This window comes from Talaromyces atroroseus, assembly GCF_001907595.1.
Source record: "Talaromyces atroroseus strain IBT 11181 chromosome Unknown scaffold_2, whole genome shotgun sequence".
Lineage (NCBI taxonomy): Eukaryota > Fungi > Ascomycota > Eurotiomycetes > Eurotiales > Trichocomaceae > Talaromyces > Talaromyces atroroseus.
Genome location: NW_017971434.1, coordinates 335,975 through 355,852, shown reverse-complemented (window position 1 = coordinate 355,852; position 19,878 = coordinate 335,975). Strand labels below are relative to the sequence as shown.

The window sequence follows — 19,878 nt, the reverse complement described above, 5'->3', positions numbered from 1 at the left end:
GATGGGATAAAGTTACTATTTATACAAGAATGGCAAAGGAAAAGAAAAAGAGAGACACAAAAGGGGTGCGCTGTCTGGCAGGTTATTAATCAACTCTCAAATAAAGATCTTCACCTCGTCTTGTCGGCGTAATGCTATGCGCGTGCGGGGAGGACGGAATCCCAGATCGAGGCGTTTTGCCAAGGGCTTCAGAGCTTTCTGCACCTCTAACGGGCTTCCTTCTCTCTCGTCCTTTGTCTGCACCAGAAACTGCTGGGTATTTTGGATGCACTCCGCTGCGGAACTGGTTTTCCATCTCGTCAGCCACCGTCTCGCCGCGTCTCTTCGCTAGGAGACTGCTTGGGCTGCTCGACCGAGACCTAGATGACGAGTCGATGAAGAAGGTTGTGTTCCGGCCATGAGTTTCCGCTACGCGCGACTCATCGGCGGCAGCAGCAGTACGGTTCAAAACACCGGCTTGTCCGTCCATAGACGTGTCGATCTGCGTGTTTTCAGTATAGAGCTCGGCTTTTTGAGATCTGCGTGTAACTTTTGAAGCCGGCACAATCGCCGCAGAGCGAGGCATGGCCGGGTATCGCACGGGTGATGATTGCGATGCCACAGAAACTTCATTCGCTGGCGTCCTGTCCTGAACCGTCGTCAGCTGTGGTGGGATTGAAAGTTTGTTCTTTTCTGTCCACTCATCCTCTGCTTCGATGGTTTTGTGGCTGGTATCCGTTGATGCTTCAGCGGAGCGAGGTGTGTTAGTCTGTCTTCCAAGTCGGGAGAAATTTCTCTGCAACGTGGTATTTCCATTGCCAGGTTGCACGGGCGACGTGCGGGAAGCTCCTTGAGGCGACAGCCTCTTACTAAGAGCAGGGTGCCCATTATTTGAATTATCATTTTGAGATGCAGTCGGTATCGAAGCAGCGCTCTTTTCCCACTTGTATGGGTAGCCTGACGGTCCAAATGACATTTGATCTTGTCGGCGAGGGCGAGGATCAGGCGGAAGCCCCATGCCTCGCACAGGACCTCCCTGATCCTGCTTACTATCTGGCGTGCTGCGTGCATCAAGAGACTGTGCTTTGACAAGTGGTGGTCCAAAAATACTCCCTGGGCGCTGCTCTTCTTCATCGAATACTGTCGCTTCACTTTGTGGGCGTATAAGAGGTTGACGGTTAAGTCTTAATGGTTCAGGGACGATTCCGCTGGCTGTGCCCGCGGGGAGCAGATGAGATACCGTATGCTGCGAGACCTGACTCTGTGGAGAGCCACCATATTCTGTCTTCGGTGATGGTCCAATTTCTTGAGTTTTGGCAATTTTCCCGGGCTGCGTGAGAATTGCCGTGGACCCTTGACGAGGCATTGGTTGCGATGGGAATTGGTTAAAGGTAGAGCCGATGCCTGGGACATTCGGCCCACCTGCTAGTGATCCACGTAAAGCTGCGGCAGTGAAATCCGGAGGTTCGCTCATCTGGCCTCCAATCTCGAAAATTTCCTTGCTTTCCTTATTCTGTCTTCTACGTCTGAGTCTCCTTGTGCAGAAAAATATTGAAACCCCAACCAAGAATATGGCCGATACACCAGAAGCCACAGACACGCCAATCACGTCGGAGGAGCTGAGTGAAGCTGAGGTATGCGAAGACGATGCGGCAGATGTGGTCGCCGTCGAAGCAGCAGAGGTCGTGATGGTAGCGGGGATGCTAGTGATTGCTGGGATTGTAGTCGTTGCGGTAGAAGACAGAATTGTACCATCCGTGCTGGTGGTGAGCGTAGCACTGCTGATCGGCGAAGCACCAATAGTATTACTAGATGGTAGTATGGACACCACGGTACTGGATACAGACGCCGTAGCAGAAGCTGGGTAGGACGTCTCCGTAACCACTGACAATCTCGTGGCTGTAATTGCCGTGTGCGTTTCAGGGAGTGCCCCGGAGATGCCACTGCATATCTGGTACACGTCGGTGCTAGTTTCTGTAATTATCGAAGACGAGCAGGACCCCACGGTGCAGCCTAACGACCCTTCACCAAGAGTCAGTCCACTGGTGGTGTTTGTTTGGCACAGACAACTGAGACTGGTCCCATCACAGCAAGCTCCGCTAGTATACTGCGTGTCGATGAAGTGCCAAACGCAATCCAGCGCACACGATGGAACGGAACCGTTGACGCTTCGAGCGCTTGAAGACGAGTCGCACTCGGCAACTGAGAATCGGGCGAGTCCGAGGAAGATTGAAGCAACGATGAAGACACTGCTTCTCCATTGTTGGCATGATTCTAGCATACTGCTGGAATATAAAACATGGGCGGGTGCAAGTCAATATCAACTTGTCCAGCTGAAAGAAAACACTCGAAATGACTCACACTGCTCGGTCTGGTGAGGAGTAGCTGCTACCCGAGGGAATAGATTAGTATAGAATGAGACATAGTAGTATAGCCCTAGCTGTTGGAGAGAAAGATCGGATTCTCTCTTGCGCTCGACAGCTCGCTGGAGGATAAACAAAGCCAGGTCAAAGCAGTGAGAAACAAAAATGCATGTATTAATATTGTAGCTCTATGAAATGAGAGAATGAGAAGTAGTAAATGAGCGGGATGAAGCGCAAGATAAAGAAGGAATCCCCAAAGCAAACATGAGACGTGAAACAGCATGACCTATGTGACTCCTTGATTTCTTCTCATCAGAAACTGCCGTTGTCGCTGCCATTGGGCACATACCCGGCGACCAGTGGTACGCGCCAGGGGCCGTGACCCGAGCGAGTCAAACACAGCGAGGCCTTCCATCATGAAACGGTATGACATGATGCAGCCATACAGGCACGCAGCGAGGCGGGCGCGTAGGAGATGGTTGGTTGTGAGGCAAAGAGAGCGTCGACGAGGTCTAAGGCAGGCGCTCCCTCGGCGCTTCGTGAGACCCAATAGGAGGCGCGAGATGGATAGTCATGTGACTGCGGGGCTAGCGCCAAATGCAAACGTTGGCCAACCACAGCCCGCGGTTTGCTCGCGTCTCTAGACGCTGTGAACGTACTACGTTGTGCTTTTCCAAAAGCCTACTACTACGAGGTAGTCGCAGAATCAGATTTGCCGTATCCATTGCATGGCAAAGCCGGAGCTGCCCGATCACAGCGCCAATCCGAAACACACCAGAGAAAGCGCATGGAAGAAGGATGATCTGCGACATGATGTAAACGGATCTACTGCTGCGTACTCGAACATACGTAGGACGTTTCGGAATTGTGGAAGAGAATCTTGCAGACAGTTCTAGTTGTTGTAGTCTTTTCGAGGAAAAATAGGAATCTAACAATAGCTGAAGGCCATGTAGTCCAGAGACGGCCAGCTCCGAGGCTCAAGAAGGCTACCCACAAAACAAAATCCACTAGTAATAGCGTGAGGCAGAAGGCTCATTGCGAACATGAAACAAAACTGGTATCATCAAGACTAGAAGAGAAGAGACACAAAAGAAAAGCAGGTTTATCGCCGCGAAATCACGCCAAGACGACCCGGGGAGTCAGGCTAGCCGGAGGCGGCTAGGCAGATGTGGTGGTAAATTATGAACTGAATAATTTGTTGAGAGAGCCCTGCACCCGCATTAATTTTTGATTAATCAGCGGCAGGCAGCCAGCGAGCGGCGCCCCCGCCTGGGCAGGAGTCAGGACTGTTTTTTTGGGCCATTCGGTCGTTTAATACTTGAAGATGATATACCTGGAAAGCGCAGCGAGTCAGCACGAGAGCCCCACGTTTTTTGTGGCAGCGGAGTGGGGACGACATACAGAGCGTGGATGATACCAGGAATGTAACCCAGGATTGTCAAGCAGATGTTGATGAGCAGGTCAGCACCGCATCCGCGCTCGAGGAAGACACCCAGAGGCGGTAGGATGATGGCAAGGATGATCTTGCAGATATCACTGCGACAGGCGAGCTGTGGTTAGCATGGTCACGGCGATGGCGATGACGCTGGCACAGGCGCAGCTGATGGAGACGGTGGTGGTGATGTAAAAGGGGGTACTCCTGCCGGAACTCGGCAGCGAAATCGATGGATTGGCTGGACTTACGATGCAGTGAAAGGCATTTTGGCAAGGTGAAGGTAGGAGAAATCTCAGCAGTGCTCGACTTGGCCTGTTTTGGGGTGTTTCTTGAGCTGTGGCAGCTGTGCAGGAGGAATCAACGAAGCAAGCAAGTAGTATGACGACGGACGGGAAGACGGAGCGAGGAAGGCTGGCTTAAGTAGTAGCGGAAGTCACGGCCAGACGTCATCGGCGCCACACTTGAGGCGCGAGCTAACTGCGCCATGATTGGCTGCCAAGGCCGGCCAACCCTTTTTGCTGCTGCTGCTGCTGCTTTCCTTTTGCGTCAAGACGACGTTTTCCTGGCAACACGTGCTGGAATCTTGCTACAGAAGATGACAGGTAACTATCATGGCTTGGCTGAATGCGCTGATTCCTGATCTCCAGGCTGTGCAGTCACAGCAGTGCAGATATCGTGGCTCGACCAGCATTCTACTTGGCGAGCGACCACCTATTTAGCGCTTATGAGAGTATGTAACTACCCTCAGACTCTGCAACGACGGTGAATTGCAGTGTCTTTTGTTACCTTAACTAAGCTGCTGCTGCTGCTGCTGCTATTAATAAGTCTCTGGCCGACCCACCCCCATAGCACCACCGGCTTGGCAGCCGCGCATCTGATAATTATGATCTTTGACACTGCCTCGAATCCTTCTTTGACCGCGCCGCAGGCACCAATGCTTCCATGACCAAATCACTCGGGTGTGTCCCAGGCTCTGTGGTGGGATTCGGTTCATTGCGGTGCCTACCGAGGCGGGCTGTCCGCGATTTCAGCTCTCGCAATGGAGCCAAGCAATGCCAGGCGCTGACTTGGGTTGCCCGGGATCCTCATAGCGTGGTATGCAAAGACTTATCCCCTCTCTTCTTGTTACTCTAGCTGGCTAGTTGTCTGATGGTAATAGACTCCTAAGGATATCATTGCAGCCTACGCGCATCTTCGTCCCCCATCAGAACAGTCAGCCGTTGTACCTATCCTCTTCGCGTCACCTGAATTCACGCCATGGATCGAGCCAGCAAGCCCGCTGCTTGCAGAATGGGCGACTCCATTGTTCAATAAGATCTATCCCAGCAATGCTCCCGACGTCGTCCATACAGTTGCGGCGGTGGTCGACAGAATCTCGACACCGCGGGGCAAGAACAATACTTTATTAGGCGCCGAAGGCATATCGCTGCTGCTCGCTGATAGCTCGTGCGTAACTGCCTCGATTGCGCCGCCTACACGTCTGCGAAGCAGCATTGCCGAGGAGCCATCTTTTTTCGTGGAAGCAAAAAGTGCTTTCAAGAATGGAACTGACTCGCAACTGTCTCACGAGGTCGGTTTACGCCTTGCCCAAACCGTCTTTCGCAATGGGAGGGATAAGACTTTGTTGGGCATGCGATGGACTCGGGATAGATCCTCAAACACGTACAGTCTTGACGAGTGTCGAGAATTATCGACTTGCTTTGTCACACCTCTAGCTACCAAAGCACACTGCTCCATCAAGACTCCCTTATATCCTGTGACTCAGCGCCGACGGGTTGTCTCAAGCATGGGCAATATACTCCGACAAGTATCAAAGTCCGCGATTGGTGAAGACGACATGAACACGGGTATTCCTGCCTCGTCTGAACTGGAGAAAGAGCTCCCCCGCTATGTCAGTGAACTAGGTATCCCGCATCAACGAGTAGCCGTATGGGCACTTGTGGAACCGTCCAAAACAGATTTAACTACAAAGGCCCGCACTCGGCGCGACTTTCAGGAATCGATTCTATCCGGAAGCAAGATCCATCGTGTAGTCAGTGGAGGCGGGGGCTGGGGCAAGAAGCAAGGCTTGCTATCACTGGATCCGGAGATTACTTTCGAGGGTCAACACCGCAGACCCCGTAGTGTTTCATTGGGTGAGCTATTCCAAGCTCAGACTACAAATGCTAGTCTAGCAGAAATGAGTGCTTATCGTGATGCCTCTGAGGGCAAAGGACTCGAGGAAAACATGGCGTCACTATCGCAGGTGGCATCGCCGGGGGATTATATTCAATTCTTTGTGGCTTCGGACTCGCTCGGCAGTGCGGAGGTTGTGAACCAAGCAGCGGCTAATCTTTCATACTCTTTTGGTGTTGAAGCTCCCCTTGAAACAGAGACTGTGGGATCGAGTGCTGCTGCGTCTAGGGGCGAGGATGTAACCATAATTCCCAATCACTTTGGCGCCATTTCCGAGTCAGCAATAAGCTATTCACACGAGAATATCTCGACCAAGATATCGGTACCGGGATCGCGTGTAGAGTTGCTAGTTGAGTGATAGGAATAACTTGTTCTACCTACAAAATCAACTTATAACGTGTGTGTGTATAACATGATTTATCATAATTTATTGGCCAAGGTCATATATAACAAATGCTACATCTAATACATAATAATTCTGTTCATATGGGAGTCCTCGGCCAATCACGAATCATCCTCGGCCTCTTTAACTCGGAGTGGATAAATCGAATTCACCGCCACATCAGCAACAAGTGGGCTTGTGGTTTAGTGGTATAATACTCCCTTAGCATGGGAGTGGTCCTGGGTTCGATTCCCAGCAAGTCCAATATTTTTGTCGCTTTCTCTTTTATTTTTGTTGCACGATATGTTCATGTAATTATTCAACCTCCTTCCACATCTGCTCTGGCCGAGCAACGTGCAGCATCTAGTACAGCAGCTCAGCCGCGCGGAAGAAGCGGGTGTTGATATTGGTGCGCAGGACTCATTGTAAGGACTACGTGCCAGGTTTTGTTCTGCTAACCTTGTACTAGACTGGCGACTGAGAGGAGAGGCATTTTATATGCATGGATATTGACGCCCTCGCTGAAGAATACTCAATTCGTCCGCCGTGCAAAGGACGCCCGTGCATGCGCTTCATTGGGCTCGTGGAAGCTGTGTTCTTAGTTATACACCCACGTAGAACGAGTCGGGTACTGTCAAGGATAAACATGAAGTTTTGTTCAGTACTCGGCTAGGAGAGCGCCACTGAAGTTATCCATGGATAGGTGAGCGTATGCAAATATCGCTGATATATATATATATATCGGACCGTATTTCCGGAAGGAAACCTAGAATATCCTTGTCATCCCAAAGCTTTGACGACACTGCACCAAAACCGTACAAAGGTATAGCCGCTCTTATAAATAATCGTACATCTCAACTCTAGCCCAGGAAGTACCTCGGTGGATATACGTAAAAGCCCTCGTTCATTCACGGATGAAGCGTTGTGAAGGTCCCAGTTCATTACTACACACAACACTGTACCTAGGTAACATAAGAGAAGAGCACTCTAAAATTAGAGAACAAGACGCATGATCTCATTAATTTACTGGCAATTTCTCCGAGAAATAAAAGTTGATGTAGGATTAAAACAACAAATCAAGACTGCCAAGTCAGCAGAATCACGTGATATATGCAGAATATTGGAACTGGTTTACTTTCTCTTTTTGGGCGGCCAGAACGCGTTGCTATATTTAGATCTTAATACTAATATCCTGTGTAACGTTACCTCTACGTTTATTATAAACCAGCATTTTACTCTTCATCGTGATAGGGAATAATTGAATTAATATATCTATCAACTGCTTTTAATCTTCAGTAGATATATTTATATGCTCACGTAGTAGAAGTATTCAACAAGCTAGATTAAAGGGTACTAGAGCCGTTAGGAGATAAGCATGGTACCAAACAGGATGGAATAAACAAGGAGCTACTGACTGTTGATCGACGCTATTGGGTTTGACATATTGGTAAAAAGGGTTATTTGTACCAAGTCAAAAATCACAGGCTGGGTTGTGGAAGTCTAACGTCACCATGCGTTGGTCATTTACAATAAGCATTTATATCACTCTCCACGCATCTCATTCTCAACAATATCACAGTATCACAGTCTTCAGTATTGATATCCTCCAAATGGCAGTCGACGTCGACCACCTCTTTGGGCTTAGCCCCAATATCCCTCAATATGCGTACAAGAACAAACGCACCTTCCTTGCTGTGCGAGACGAGGCAACACTTCTCTTCAAGTCGAAGAAGAATCAGAGCCAATACATCGTCTTTTCTGGCGTTACCAAGGACATCTACTATCACGATCTCGACGAAGAGTTAGGCATCGATTCCTTCATTCCAAATCTCGAGATCATCCTATATAAAATGCCGACTCGGACACATGAAGCAATCCAACGGGAATTCGCCACAATGCTGGATGAGAAGCTGATGCACATGGGCCGTCTTCATAAAGCGATCCTTAGAATAGGTGAAGCCGATGTAGAGGGAGAAGGCCGGACAAAGCGACCAGACACGTCATATCTCCCGATTCGGTATCCCAATCGAAAGTGGCCTACCTTGGTAGTAGAAGTCGGATTTAGTCAGGATTTACGGAAATTGCAAACGGATGCTCGATGGTGGTTGTCCGAGTCGAACGGTGATGTACGGACCATGATTATCATTTCGAAAAATCCGAAAAAAAATGAAATGACGATTGAGAAATGGATATTTGATCAGGGGCCAACTCGAGAATACCATACCATGGTAGTGAAAGACGTAAACGGAGCCAAAGCTACAAATCAGAATCCTTTGATTATTGGATTCAACGATCTCTTACTCCGCGATCCACAGGAACCTCTAGAACAGGATATCAACTTTCCTGGGGGTGACTGGGAGGAATATGCAGACAGGGTATGGGCATGGCAATATGCGGAGGAATAGGTAGTCCCTAGGCTACAAGCCTGCTTATATATGGTAACTGGACTCAAGCTAGGCTTGCTGATATGTTTTACCCTGCTTGTCACAGTAACAAACAAAACCCGTTGCCTTTTGGCCCCTTACTAGGTAGATACACTGAAACTATTTCCGGCAACTCCATGGGCAAGCGATTGTTCATGTATCGTGATATCAATTGAAAGTTCATTTTGTAGAGAAAAACTCGGAGGATAGGCATTAAGCAATGCCATTAATCTTATAAGACACTAAATTTTCTCTTTAACATTCTACTGCCCTGCATGAAAAAGAAATAGGCTGGCACAAAAAAGTAGCATAATAAACAAGGAACCGAGCCATTCAGCCACCAAAGTATGCTTAGACCGAGACTAAATTCCGTCTCAGATCATTTATGGCAAACTGGCCTGCTAGCAGAAAATCCTAGTAGACAAGGTCAATAGATATCATGTATTTCCAACAATGATCTAACTCACCCAAGCAGTAGTCCAAAAAATAGCAGAAGTAAGCCAAATCAACTTTGCAACTCCGCCTGCCCACTGCCTCTTTTCTGGACTCGATCGAAGCACATTTGCCACCACCTGCTGCGCATATATATCTGCATCCACAAAGTTCTTTTCTACCGCTTTGGTAGTCATGACAGCCTCAATACTTTCTCTCGCTGGCGAATAGATTGAATTCTCGACAAGCTTAACGCTTGGCTGATTGGTTATAAAATTAGTGCGTACCGCACCAGTGACAACCTAGAGTATCAACTGCTTTAGCCAGAGCTGCAGCAGAAAGTAAATTCCGGGGAAGGCAACGAACCAAAATAACCCGCACACCGAATGGCTCCATCTCAATCCGCAGGGTATCGCTCCAGTGGTGCACGGCAGCACAACTGGCATTGTACATGCCTTTCCATGGCTGTGGGCAGACTCCAGCAATGCTTCCAATATTGAGAACTATCCCTTTAGACTTGATAATGAGCGGCATAAAGGCTTGAGTTACAGCCATGCGGCCAAAGAAATTAACTTCGAACATCTTGCGGGAATACTCTATATCAGAATCGATAATGGGCCCAGCTTGACCTTTATAAACATTGCAAAGTCAGTTAGGCTGAAGAGCTATTAGATAGCGATGAAATTCTTGGGATCACGAACCAAGACCCGAGTTATTGACCAAAATATCGAGCGTTCCTCCGGTTAAGGCAGTAATTGCGCCCACCGCAGTCTTGATGGACGCGGATTTTTCAATGTCGAGATCCAAAACATCCATGCCCATGGCCTTCAAGTGTGCAACTTTTGACAGGTCACGTGCAGTAGCAAAGACACGGAAGCCTTTGGCGTGGAACTCTTCAGCAAGGGCAGAGCCAATGCCTCCTGCGCTGCAACCGGTTATCAGGACTGTTCTAGATGGCATATTTGGAGATATCCACGGTATCCACGGTATTCACGGTATTCACTGGTTTTCATCATAATACATATAAATATCCCTGTCTTGGGTGTATATATATCTAGCAGCGGTCTAATTCATAGCCCGTACCCCGGAGCGGTGCAATTCCCAGTCCTTGTCTCCGTATAGATCTCTATAATGGTCTTACTATACAGATCAGCCAGAAAAGTCAGTCGAATATTCGTAGAATATCTCACTACTGCATAAATACGCTTGCATGTCAAAAGTAAACATAAACATCTGCTTACAAAAGAGAGAGGAAATGTGTATATGCAAAGAAGTTGGAGCTGGCATGCCAAGAGCCTCCACGTGACACGGATGGGCGAGCTTACTCGGACCAAGAACTTCATTCCTCGCCCGCCTCATCAACGTCTCCCCCTACGACTTACCCTTACCACCTTAGGACAACACCTTCTCCGACCTCGGGTGGCCGTACTCTCCAAGCTCCAACTAGCTTTTTTGTTGAGAAAGAAGCCAGCTGTCGCTCTTTATAACAAGATGTCTACCGATCTTTGGTAAGTTGTCCTCCAGCTTTCATTCCGCCTGGGTTATCTCGACCATTCGTCTCTTGTCCATATAAGTGGTTGGAAGAATAGCTTCATCTCGGTACTAATTCTTTCAATCTTCTAGTCCGGTTTATGCGGTGAGTACCAATCAAATATCGCGTTCCACTTTCGGATCGTCCAGCTGAAGCGTCACGGCTTCTGTATCTTGGTAACAGGCAGCTAACATAACCATTTTTAGCCCTTCTTTGGCGCCCTGGGTTGCACCTCGGCCATCGTATTCACCTGTTTTGGTGCTGCTTATGGAACCGCCAAGGCTGGTGTTGGTGTTTGTGGTATGGCCGTTCTTCGGCCTGACCTGATTGTTAGGAGTATGTATACACCTTGGAATTGCACCGCGTGTTCGGTATGCAGAGCCTTCGTACTAATTCCTGTCTTTTTTCTCCCTAGACATCGTTCCCATTGTCATGGCTGGTATCATTGCTATTTACGGATTGGTCGTGTCGGTCTTGATTGCCAATGACTTGAATCAACGTCTGCCACTCTACACTGGATTTATTCAACTTGGTGCCGGTTTGGCTGTCGGTCTTGCTGGTCTGGCCGCTGGGTATGTTTATTTTCTTCTAGATCGCCATGTCTACGATCGTGCTGACTCAAAGAACATAGTTTTGCTATTGGTATTGTCGGTGATGCCGGTGTTCGTGGATCTGCCCAACAGCCCAGACTCTATGTCGGAATGATTCTTATTCTCATTTTTGCGGAAGTCTTGGGTAAGTTTGTTTTCTGTCTTGTTTGGTCGATTCGTTTTATCTTTACTAACTGTTACCGTGATACAGGTCTCTACGGTCTTATCGTCGCCCTTCTCATGAACTCGCGTTCACGCGGCGAATGCTACCTAAGCTCATAATAATACACGCCGGTGATGGTGATGGATGGGTCACGTGCATGTGATAGGGATATTCTTCTCTTAACTCTTTACATGTCTCGATCGGTCTATTCGAGGTACCCGCAAACATCACCAACGAACAAGACAAGCTCGCATCGAATGATCAACTGATCGATTAAAAAAGGTAGATGCATGCGTCTGCTTGATTCAGATTCTGATCATTCGATTCGTTTCTCACATTCATGGTCTAGCCTGATCTTAACATGATCCGGTCTGGTACCATTCTCAACAATTTCCCTTTTTTATTTTTTTTTGTGTATCTCAAATGTAAAGCATGATCTCTTTTCTCCTTACTTTTTCCGGGCTCCTCCCCGTTATTCGTGCATGTTATATATTTGAATACATCAACCATCATGAGTTCTCTTTTTGTTTTAACGAGTGGAGGAAGCAAGGAAAGGATAGGACAGGATGAGTAGGTAGGTAGCTTTCTAGCGGAAAGATGGGCGACGGACTATGTAGAGTACTATACTGATCCGAATGATATTAAAGTGTGCTTGCTGTTTTGCTTCGTCTTGGTGCCTGGATATTAAGCAGACCAGAGAATTTTGAACCTGGAATGTTATGAATAGATAGGAATCCAAATATCTGTTTAATAAAACCTCCGGATATAGGATTGAGTAGAAGGACACAGATAGACAAGTGTATATGTATGTATATATCCAGTGTTATTGTTATGATTGTTTATATTCTAGATAGAAAGGAGAAATGATAACAATAACATACACACATTTCTGAACATGTGTGTAATGGGTAAATAAATGAAAATAGGGGGGAAAAAAAGAAAAAAGAAAAAAAGAGCTAACGCCAACAGATATGGAGGAGATATATGCCTAAGAGGAAGGAAAAGGAGATGATAGGGAAAACCAAAAAAGAGAGAACAAGAGATTAAGCTTTGTCAAGCTTTCGACGAAGGGTTCGCGTCTTTCGTAGCAATTTCTTGAATTTGTGCTTCTTCATCTTCAATTTCCGTTGTCGTCGAACGGAGATGGCGTACATGGTATTGTTAACGGTGCGCTCGATATAGGATGAGTTTGGTCTGTTTGGTTCGTCGAGTGCCGTTTCGTTGGCGCTTGGTGCTTCTATATCTCCGTGTTGTTCCTCCGGGACTAATGGTGCAACGTACGTCTGGAAGGTCCGTTGACCATCTGCGTAGGCTGTTTCGCGGATGGTGAGGACGGTGGAATACGTTCGAACGTTTGGATTTTCTTCAGCGACAACATCAACAGGACCCTCCTCCGCGGCGGCTATTTCTTCTGCGTTGTATGGTTTGGGTGCCGCTGGGGGGTTGAAGGGGGTGAGGCGTCGGGCGAACTCGGCAATGGAGGTGTGGAGCTCCTCTTCAGAGACGTCGTCAAGGTGTATGATCCTTGGGTCTGCATTGCTGACCGATGCATGCGTCACCGCATGCCGCAAGTCATCCTGGCCGTGGTAGGCATGCTCCATGGACTGCACCGCCGAAGCTAATGTATTGATCACGTCGGTTCGTCCCTTTTTAGACATGGATTTCGATTCGAAGATAGCATTGAAAGCGTCATCATTTGTTGTCGGAGGAATTGAATTGCTGACGGATATGGGCCGATGGAATGAGAAGAACGAGGCAAGATGTACATCTAAAAGCGTTTTTGTTAGCGATGGTGCTGATGAGACAAAAAAAAAGTTTTTTTTTTCTTCAAGCAGCGCAGTCATACCTTGCATGGGCATGTCTTGAGTTGAAGGCACACTGGGCAAATTCAAGAAAGTGGAATAGGCTCGTCTTGATTTTGAAGGGGCTTTTCGGCCATGTTCTTTGTTACTATTCTTGCCACCCTCACGCTTCTGTGCCGCAGATTTGTTGCTCACACCATTTTTGGCGGGAGCTTGGGAAGAAGAAGAAGAAGTATCGATTGGACGCGAACCATCGTTTGGAGGCACTGGTGGCTTTGAAGAAGACGAATACCGGCGTTGGTGTTGCGCTCGCCGGTTGTGCTCTCCCAGCAAAAGGCCGCTTTTGACTCCAGCGACGTTCGCGGTGGTGGGCAGAAGGACGTTGGGGAAGGGAACAGTGGACGAGGTGGTGCGGACAGCACGTCGGATGGAGGAGGATAACATGGTGAAGTCAACCGGGCTTGCTAGGCGTGTCCGGCTGTTCACTCTTCTGGTCGAGGGGAATGGATGAGGAGATTTGGAGGAGTTCGGAAGGCGAAGTCAGAGAGCGTGTGACCGAACAAGGCGGTGAGGCGGTGCAGTATGGATACATAACCCTATTCTAACCCTAACCCTATATACATTTGTTCTAGTGCCAAGTGGTTAATGTCAATGATTCTTTTTTCTAGTTACAACTATATAGCTTGCATGTATCCATCCCAGACTGTGTGCAAATACATTATGATAGGTAGATATTGAATAATGATAAAAGACATCCGTGTGGACTGGTAATTAAATATACAATATTTTGACAAAGAATCTGACGCCTGAACCTCCTGGTCAATAAGTAGATGTGAAAAAGAACATATAACGAGATAATAGTCGCATGCTATGATGAGCATAAGTGGCGTGATAATCATGACAAGGTATCTCATAGAATTCCACAACGGAATGTTTTGGAAGAAGAAGAAACAAGAGACGAGCGAGAACGTCACTGATTTTGCATCGCCTTTTTTTATAACAGGCTGTCGATGATGCATGTCTATAGTGTTGAGAAAAAGAAAAAAAGAAACTGCTGGCGAAGCCAAGAGACGAGATTCGTTCATAGCAAAGAGTGGGCTAGGCAAAAGGGACGGACGGACGCTTCGGATGTGGCTGACTTGCTTGCTTGTAAAAACGCTCAAAGTTATAGTATCAAAGTATGCAAATTTTTCTGAATAATCATATCTTGCACCGAATCCATGGTGGCTTTCAGGAGAGTGGTGTCCGTCGCATTGGTGTAGTGAATGTAGATTTCTCGATCCGGCATTCGGTTGATGCTGCGGAATCGATCAGAGAAATACTTGGCGGCCGTGTCAAAATCCGTGGAAGATCCGCTATAGTCGGGGAAGTGCTTAATGATGGGCGATAGTGGGAGTTTGGTCTTGAAAAGGTCCATTTTATTTAGGAAGAGGATGATCGGTTTTCTCTTGAACCATTCGCCATTCGCTAGGGATTCGAAGAGCATCATGGCTTCGTGCATTTGATTCTAATATCACCAAAAAAAAGTTAGATGTTGGCATGGAAATTACAGAGGAAAGCCTCAAGCATACCGCGTTTTGATCTTCGAGCAGACTTTGATCATACCCAGACAGCGCGACCATAAAGAGAAGACATTGGACTCCTTCAAAACAGTGTATCCATTTCTTTCGTTCAGAGCGCTGCCCACCGACGTCCATCATGCGAAAGTTAAGCTGTCCTAATTCGAAGAGCGTCTCGGTGATACCGGTTGTGCGAAGACGAGAATGGAGCATGTCTTGGTTGTCCGGTAACCAACCCGGTGTAAATAGACGGTCGAGCGAGTTAAAGAAACTGAAAACGGGTTGGGTTAGTCGCTGTCTGACATCCTACAGAGAAATGATGGTCGTGGTTGAGCCTCACTAATGCAAATTATCGTGAAGTGCGAATTCATGACCTCGGGCAACCGCTTGCTGAACACCAGCATCGCCCCATATATCTCGCATAGCGTCTCGAACAGTGATGTCGGAGAATGCCTCGTCGGTATCGACGTCGGGTTCGGTTTTCAAGAGCGTTTCTCCAAGCGCCTGGCACAGGATTAGTTATTGATGTGTATTCTCCTCTCCTAACGAGAGCTACCTACCTTGCTCTCCTCCTTTTCATAGTCGATTTTCTGTGTCTGCATAATCTCCAGCAAAACCTTGAATGCCACCACCAAGTTGGAGTAGATAACAGCGCGATTTTGCCGACGCTCGTCTTCCGGAAAGCCGCCGGAGTGGATTATACGCATTTGCTTGATGATAGTGGACTTCCCCGACTCTCCGGCTCCTAGCATGGCATGGCACGTCGTGAGCAAAATGTACCAAGTTCGTTAGGAAGACAGAAGCAAGTACACACCCAGTAGGAGAATCTTGACTGTGCGATCATAAGTCTTTTTGTCGGAACGAATCTGCTTGTCGATTGTGGCCGTGACCCTGGCGGCCTCCTTGTCCTCCGGCTCGACCTTGGAACTCATACAACCCATGATGGCGATTTTTGACGCGAGACTTCCTGCTGGTGATGTTAGACGATTTTCGCTTGCACTTTATGTGATTTCCCCCCCGGATAGTTTCGGCAAAAGCCTTTTGAGCCAAGCAGCAGCCTGTCTGTTGTAGAGAGATGTAGAGACGCACTTCGCATGGCTGACAGCTCCGGTTTTGTTTTGCGTCGACAGAACGAGGCAGGAGAGCGAGACGGAAACCAACCTCAAAGACGATTGATTGCTGGCTTGGCCACCGGCCGAGTTGGATGGATGGATCTTCGGTATAACCAATTCCGACACATGTGTTGGAGCTGTCGCGTGTATAATTGGCAACTCCGTGGAGGTGTGTTGGACAGTATATAACCCGACCGACTAGGGCATGCGCTTCAAGAAGCTTTCCGTGTGAAGGCGTGGAAAGAAACCTGCAGAGTCGTTGACCTCACATTAGCATCGGCTCGGGACAATGTACTTTGGTAATACGTAGTATTTGAATGGTTGAACACGGAAGATGGGACGGAAGGGATGGGAAGCCAGCCATGGTACACCATTATACTACTACATTAATATGCAAGTCTTTCCATTCTAACATTCTCTTCCCCCTTCCATGCAGCAGCAATGCATCCAGCGTGCAGGGTATATGGCCCTTAAAAAAAAGGGCATTCCTCGAGAGGCGCAGCAGCTGATTGGGTGCGCCGGAACGGCCCCCTTGAGGAGAAAAAGAGGACAGCAAGACGGATTGGATTCTCCTTACCTTGTTTCTTCCTTTTTTTCCCCCTTTCCTTTCCGTCCTCCTGTGGCTGGATCGTAGACAAGCAGTAGCGACTGTGGTTGGAGTGTGCAGCAGCAAGAAGAAACACCCAGCCTGGGGTGGACAAGTATTTTATTTTCTTTTAGTATTGTTTAGTATTAGCTTCTGCTGCTGTGGGACCTGACAAAAATGCAGCATTAATGATTATCCACGCGTAAGACAAGCCTTCTGGATAGTAGTTGAGCGGGTTGCATTATTATAAGCATTAATAATAGTAATAGTATATTAATATGCCCTCTCGCTGTATTTGACTTTTTCACTACGGAGTGTCCGTTCCCAGCAAATGATACGATACTATTCGGTGTTTGCTGTTTAGTATCTTGTTCTGCACGGACTCTCCACCACGCGGCAAAAGCATCCACCTGGCGGCCGTCCACGAGGCAATAGTAACGTATTGAGTTGTATTTTATTCTTTTTTTCTGTTCTGAACTGGAGACTGGGAAGAAAAACCCGCTGAAGATGGCTGTCGCACGGGAATGTGTTGTGCCACGTTCAGATTTGGAATAGGCAGCGAGCGCTGCATACTATCTATCATAACAAGACCAACGGATTGATCAGTCATCACACCTCGGATACGAAGTAGTAGGAGATCGGCTCCGCAGGATTTGGCGTACGAACTTCAGAAACTAGTTGGACGAGGTATTCGCTACCAATCTGTTGCTTTCGGAGTACGGAGCATGCCTTATTGTTAGTATAGTTTATAGTTATACAACATACGCTATTGATCCACTCAACGTCCTCCTGGCGATCGCTAGATAATCAAACAAAAACCATGCTTTTGACACTCGCCGTTCAGTAAGTATTATTCGCATTTGCCACGGTTCGGCATGAATGGGATAGCGTTGTAATAATTATTATAATATAGCACGGGTAACTACTGCTCCTGGCTCCGTGTATTAAGCTCTGTACTAATCCCTCAATTTTATAGGCTACGGAGGCACTCCTTGCTGATCTTCAAAGTAGTTACTCTACTTCATATTGCTACGTGCACGGCAATATAAAGCAAAAAAAAAAAAAGAAGAAAATTCTCTCACACCACGCAATGCAATGCAATGCAATGCTGCATTGGGCCATCAATGGGGAAAAGGATTATTAAAGAAGGAATCGAACGAAGGCCCAGCCCAATAGAACGACTGGTAATATCCAGTGACTGAAAATTTGGGTGATCCTCCCTGCAGGGAAAGAAAAAAGGCTCGGGGGCCAAAAACTTCCAATTCCGTTGCATGCAACTAGTCCTGCTAATTGCTACTAGGACCACTTAAGTCACGTAGTCAGTGAGTAATACCCTTAGTTAGGGACTCGGCTGAACCTAGTTTGCCCATGTCTCTATCTTCCTATCCTCTCCTCTGATGATGCGCAATCGTACATACTTCAATAGTTGGTGATACAAAGTATAACCTGCAGCCACGTTTGGCTTAGTCGCCGAGATCTCTGCACGTAAAGACGCCGTATCTATCGTCCAACATTATATATCCAATTGGTGCAGGAGATGATTGGCGGGCCTATCCGAGGCCACGTGAAATCGAGGTTTGATACGGTAATTTATTACACGCAGCTCTACGGAGAATGTTGGAGACTTAGAGTATGGCTCTAGCCCAATCAGGCAAATCTAGTCGAGCAACAGCGTGTTTCAGCATGTGGAATGGGTGGGCCCCTGAGGCTTGGAGGGTGGCAGACAGGCCACTCATGGCGTGAGAATATGTGGTCACACACGGAAGCGGCCCATGGTTCAGTGGCTTCTGTATGTACCGATACGGACGCATGTATTATTTATTCTTCATGAAGTACGGACTTCGATGCATGTTCCGATCAAATTTAACCACTGTATGCACGCAAAATACATATTGACGCTTGAATTTCGAACCCACAGAATACGATGCATTCTCCAGATTTTCACCTACTCAACCCCAGTTGCTCTTGAGTGTACTTTAAAAAATCAACAATCTTCCAATCCGTGACCAGCATACGCCCCGGCTGATGCGACATTACTGTACCTTTGATCGCATCTCGTTCAAGCGCTTTCTCGACTGCAAATTGAGGTGTGACTCCACAGCCCTGCTCGTGTTTTTCCCGTTAGACAGACAATTAACACTTGACCTAGAGGCGGGAGAATATCTAGCACGTACCCAAAAGACCGGAATTTCTCCTTCTCGAATGGTTTGCGCATCACCATAGTTCACCTTGTTAATATCTTCAACACCAATACTTTGCGCTCCATCCCATCCCCAAGCCACCGGCTCTCCGTGAGCTGCTAGATACGGCCTGGTTATGTCTCTAACTAATTCGACCTCCTCGGGCTGAAACGTGCGCATACTGACGACAAACCCGCTGCCATGAAAGATGCCAGCGGGGAGTAGCGGAATTTTTGTCTGGTACATAGCCACCACTTTGTTGTCTTCCTGATGACACAGTCGCAGACCTCGCTGGCTGAGCGCCTGCTCAAACGAGAATGAACACCCAATCAGAAATCCTATGTGGTCGTCTGTCCAGTCATTGAGAAGATTCGTCTTCTTTTCAATAATGACCTTTTTCTTGCCATCGCTCTCTATTGTGCTAAAGACATGGTAGCAGGGAAAATCAGTACGAATATCGAAATCGTCCTTGTCTGATGAAATGCATGCGTCTGGTATGATCCTTTTAGGGTTTCCGACTGGCGTCGCGCCAAGAATGGGACATGGCACCGGATTGCGGGCACAGAGCATGCGGAAATCGTCTGCGTATGCGGATGGTAGAATCACCAGGTTTGCTTGCACGTAGTCGCCGGCCAGACCTGATGTTGTGTCTACGAGGTTGTGACGGCATAGTAGACGAGCCTCGTGGGCGGGGGATGAGGCGAGTTTTGCGATTTCCTCACGCGTTGGAGACATGCTTATCTTCTTTTATTTTGCAGAGAAAATAATAAGAAGAATGAAATAGAAGAATTATTCTTGGTTAAGTTTATATAACTGGTACAAAAGATATGAATTTGTTTCTCTGTCTAATACAACAAGATCAGAAATGAATCAAACTAAATATGCTTTTTTATATCAGCTTATCCTTCCGGAAATATCTGTAAATTGCCGTATCAATTGGACTAGAGAATGCGTTGGAGATACTGCGACTCCGATTTTCTTAGGTCTCTTATCTCGGGAATTCGTTGCGGAGAGCCTCGGCGAGGTCGGAGGTTTTGCCGAACCCCTCTACTCTACGTTCTATAACGAGGGGGCAGTGAGATATAGATATATAGTCATCTTGGTCTGCTTCTGCCGGCCCTCTGATTAGTTAGGTAGTGAGGGTACACTGTGTAGTTACACACCAG

General features: G+C 47.5%; 9 protein-coding genes across 9 annotated transcripts, besides 1 other annotated feature; 3 read left to right on the top strand and 6 right to left on the bottom strand.

Annotated features, from left to right (window-relative positions):
* Nucleotides 1-85: 85 nt before the first annotated feature.
* Nucleotides 86-2,775, bottom strand: UA08_02258 (hypothetical protein; the record flags this gene model as incomplete). Its single annotated transcript, XM_020264280.1, has 4 exons — nucleotides 86-1,930; nucleotides 2,047-2,228; nucleotides 2,341-2,464; nucleotides 2,692-2,775. The coding sequence occupies 4 exons, from the start codon at nucleotides 2,773-2,775 to the stop codon at nucleotides 86-88; spliced, it is 2,235 nt and encodes a 744-aa protein (XP_020122209.1).
* An 878-nt stretch (nucleotides 2,776-3,653) lies between these two features.
* UA08_02257 (Plasma membrane proteolipid 3) lies at nucleotides 3,654-4,042 on the bottom strand (the record flags this gene model as incomplete). The annotated part of the gene is made up of 3 exons (XM_020264279.1): nucleotides 3,654-3,675; nucleotides 3,744-3,878; nucleotides 4,026-4,042. The coding sequence occupies 3 exons, from the start codon at nucleotides 4,040-4,042 to the stop codon at nucleotides 3,654-3,656; spliced, it is 174 nt and encodes a 57-aa protein (XP_020122208.1).
* Nucleotides 4,043-4,719: 677 nt separating this feature from the next.
* Nucleotides 4,720-6,310, top strand: UA08_02256 (hypothetical protein; the record flags this gene model as incomplete). Its single annotated transcript, XM_020264278.1, has 2 exons — nucleotides 4,720-4,872; nucleotides 4,937-6,310. The coding sequence occupies 2 exons, from the start codon at nucleotides 4,720-4,722 to the stop codon at nucleotides 6,308-6,310; spliced, it is 1,527 nt and encodes a 508-aa protein (XP_020122041.1).
* A 1,535-nt stretch (nucleotides 6,311-7,845) lies between these two features.
* UA08_02255 (hypothetical protein) lies at nucleotides 7,846-8,739 on the top strand (the record flags this gene model as incomplete). Its single annotated transcript, XM_020264277.1, has 1 exon — nucleotides 7,846-8,739. The coding sequence occupies one exon, from the start codon at nucleotides 7,846-7,848 to the stop codon at nucleotides 8,737-8,739; it is 894 nt and encodes a 297-aa protein (XP_020122148.1).
* Nucleotides 8,740-8,780: 41 nt separating this feature from the next.
* Nucleotides 8,781-8,913: a repeat region (Identified by RepeatMasker using a combination of RepBase library and repeat library created with RepeatScout).
* A 302-nt stretch (nucleotides 8,914-9,215) lies between these two features.
* UA08_02254 (hypothetical protein) lies at nucleotides 9,216-10,149 on the bottom strand (the record flags this gene model as incomplete). Its single annotated transcript, XM_020264276.1, has 3 exons — nucleotides 9,216-9,491; nucleotides 9,556-9,818; nucleotides 9,891-10,149. 3 exons carry the CDS (start codon nucleotides 10,147-10,149, stop codon nucleotides 9,216-9,218), a joined length of 798 nt encoding a protein of 265 aa, XP_020122151.1.
* A 531-nt stretch (nucleotides 10,150-10,680) lies between these two features.
* Nucleotides 10,681-11,592, top strand: UA08_02253 (V-type proton ATPase proteolipid subunit; the record flags this gene model as incomplete). The annotated part of the gene is made up of 6 exons (XM_020264275.1): nucleotides 10,681-10,697; nucleotides 10,813-10,825; nucleotides 10,927-11,056; nucleotides 11,136-11,292; nucleotides 11,352-11,455; nucleotides 11,522-11,592. 6 exons carry the CDS (start codon nucleotides 10,681-10,683, stop codon nucleotides 11,590-11,592), a joined length of 492 nt encoding a protein of 163 aa, XP_020122150.1.
* Nucleotides 11,593-12,516: 924 nt separating this feature from the next.
* UA08_02252 (hypothetical protein) lies at nucleotides 12,517-13,719 on the bottom strand (the record flags this gene model as incomplete). Its single annotated transcript, XM_020264274.1, has 2 exons — nucleotides 12,517-13,241; nucleotides 13,320-13,719. 2 exons carry the CDS (start codon nucleotides 13,717-13,719, stop codon nucleotides 12,517-12,519), a joined length of 1,125 nt encoding a protein of 374 aa, XP_020122152.1.
* A 721-nt stretch (nucleotides 13,720-14,440) lies between these two features.
* UA08_02251 (Guanine nucleotide-binding protein alpha-2 subunit) lies at nucleotides 14,441-15,775 on the bottom strand (the record flags this gene model as incomplete). The annotated part of the gene is made up of 5 exons (XM_020264273.1): nucleotides 14,441-14,782; nucleotides 14,847-15,105; nucleotides 15,175-15,338; nucleotides 15,395-15,579; nucleotides 15,649-15,775. 5 exons carry the CDS (start codon nucleotides 15,773-15,775, stop codon nucleotides 14,441-14,443), a joined length of 1,077 nt encoding a protein of 358 aa, XP_020122221.1.
* Nucleotides 15,776-18,473: 2,698 nt separating this feature from the next.
* UA08_02250 (hypothetical protein) lies at nucleotides 18,474-19,447 on the bottom strand (the record flags this gene model as incomplete). The annotated part of the gene is made up of 2 exons (XM_020264272.1): nucleotides 18,474-18,635; nucleotides 18,707-19,447. 2 exons carry the CDS (start codon nucleotides 19,445-19,447, stop codon nucleotides 18,474-18,476), a joined length of 903 nt encoding a protein of 300 aa, XP_020122508.1.
* Nucleotides 19,448-19,878: the final 431 nt, after the last annotated feature.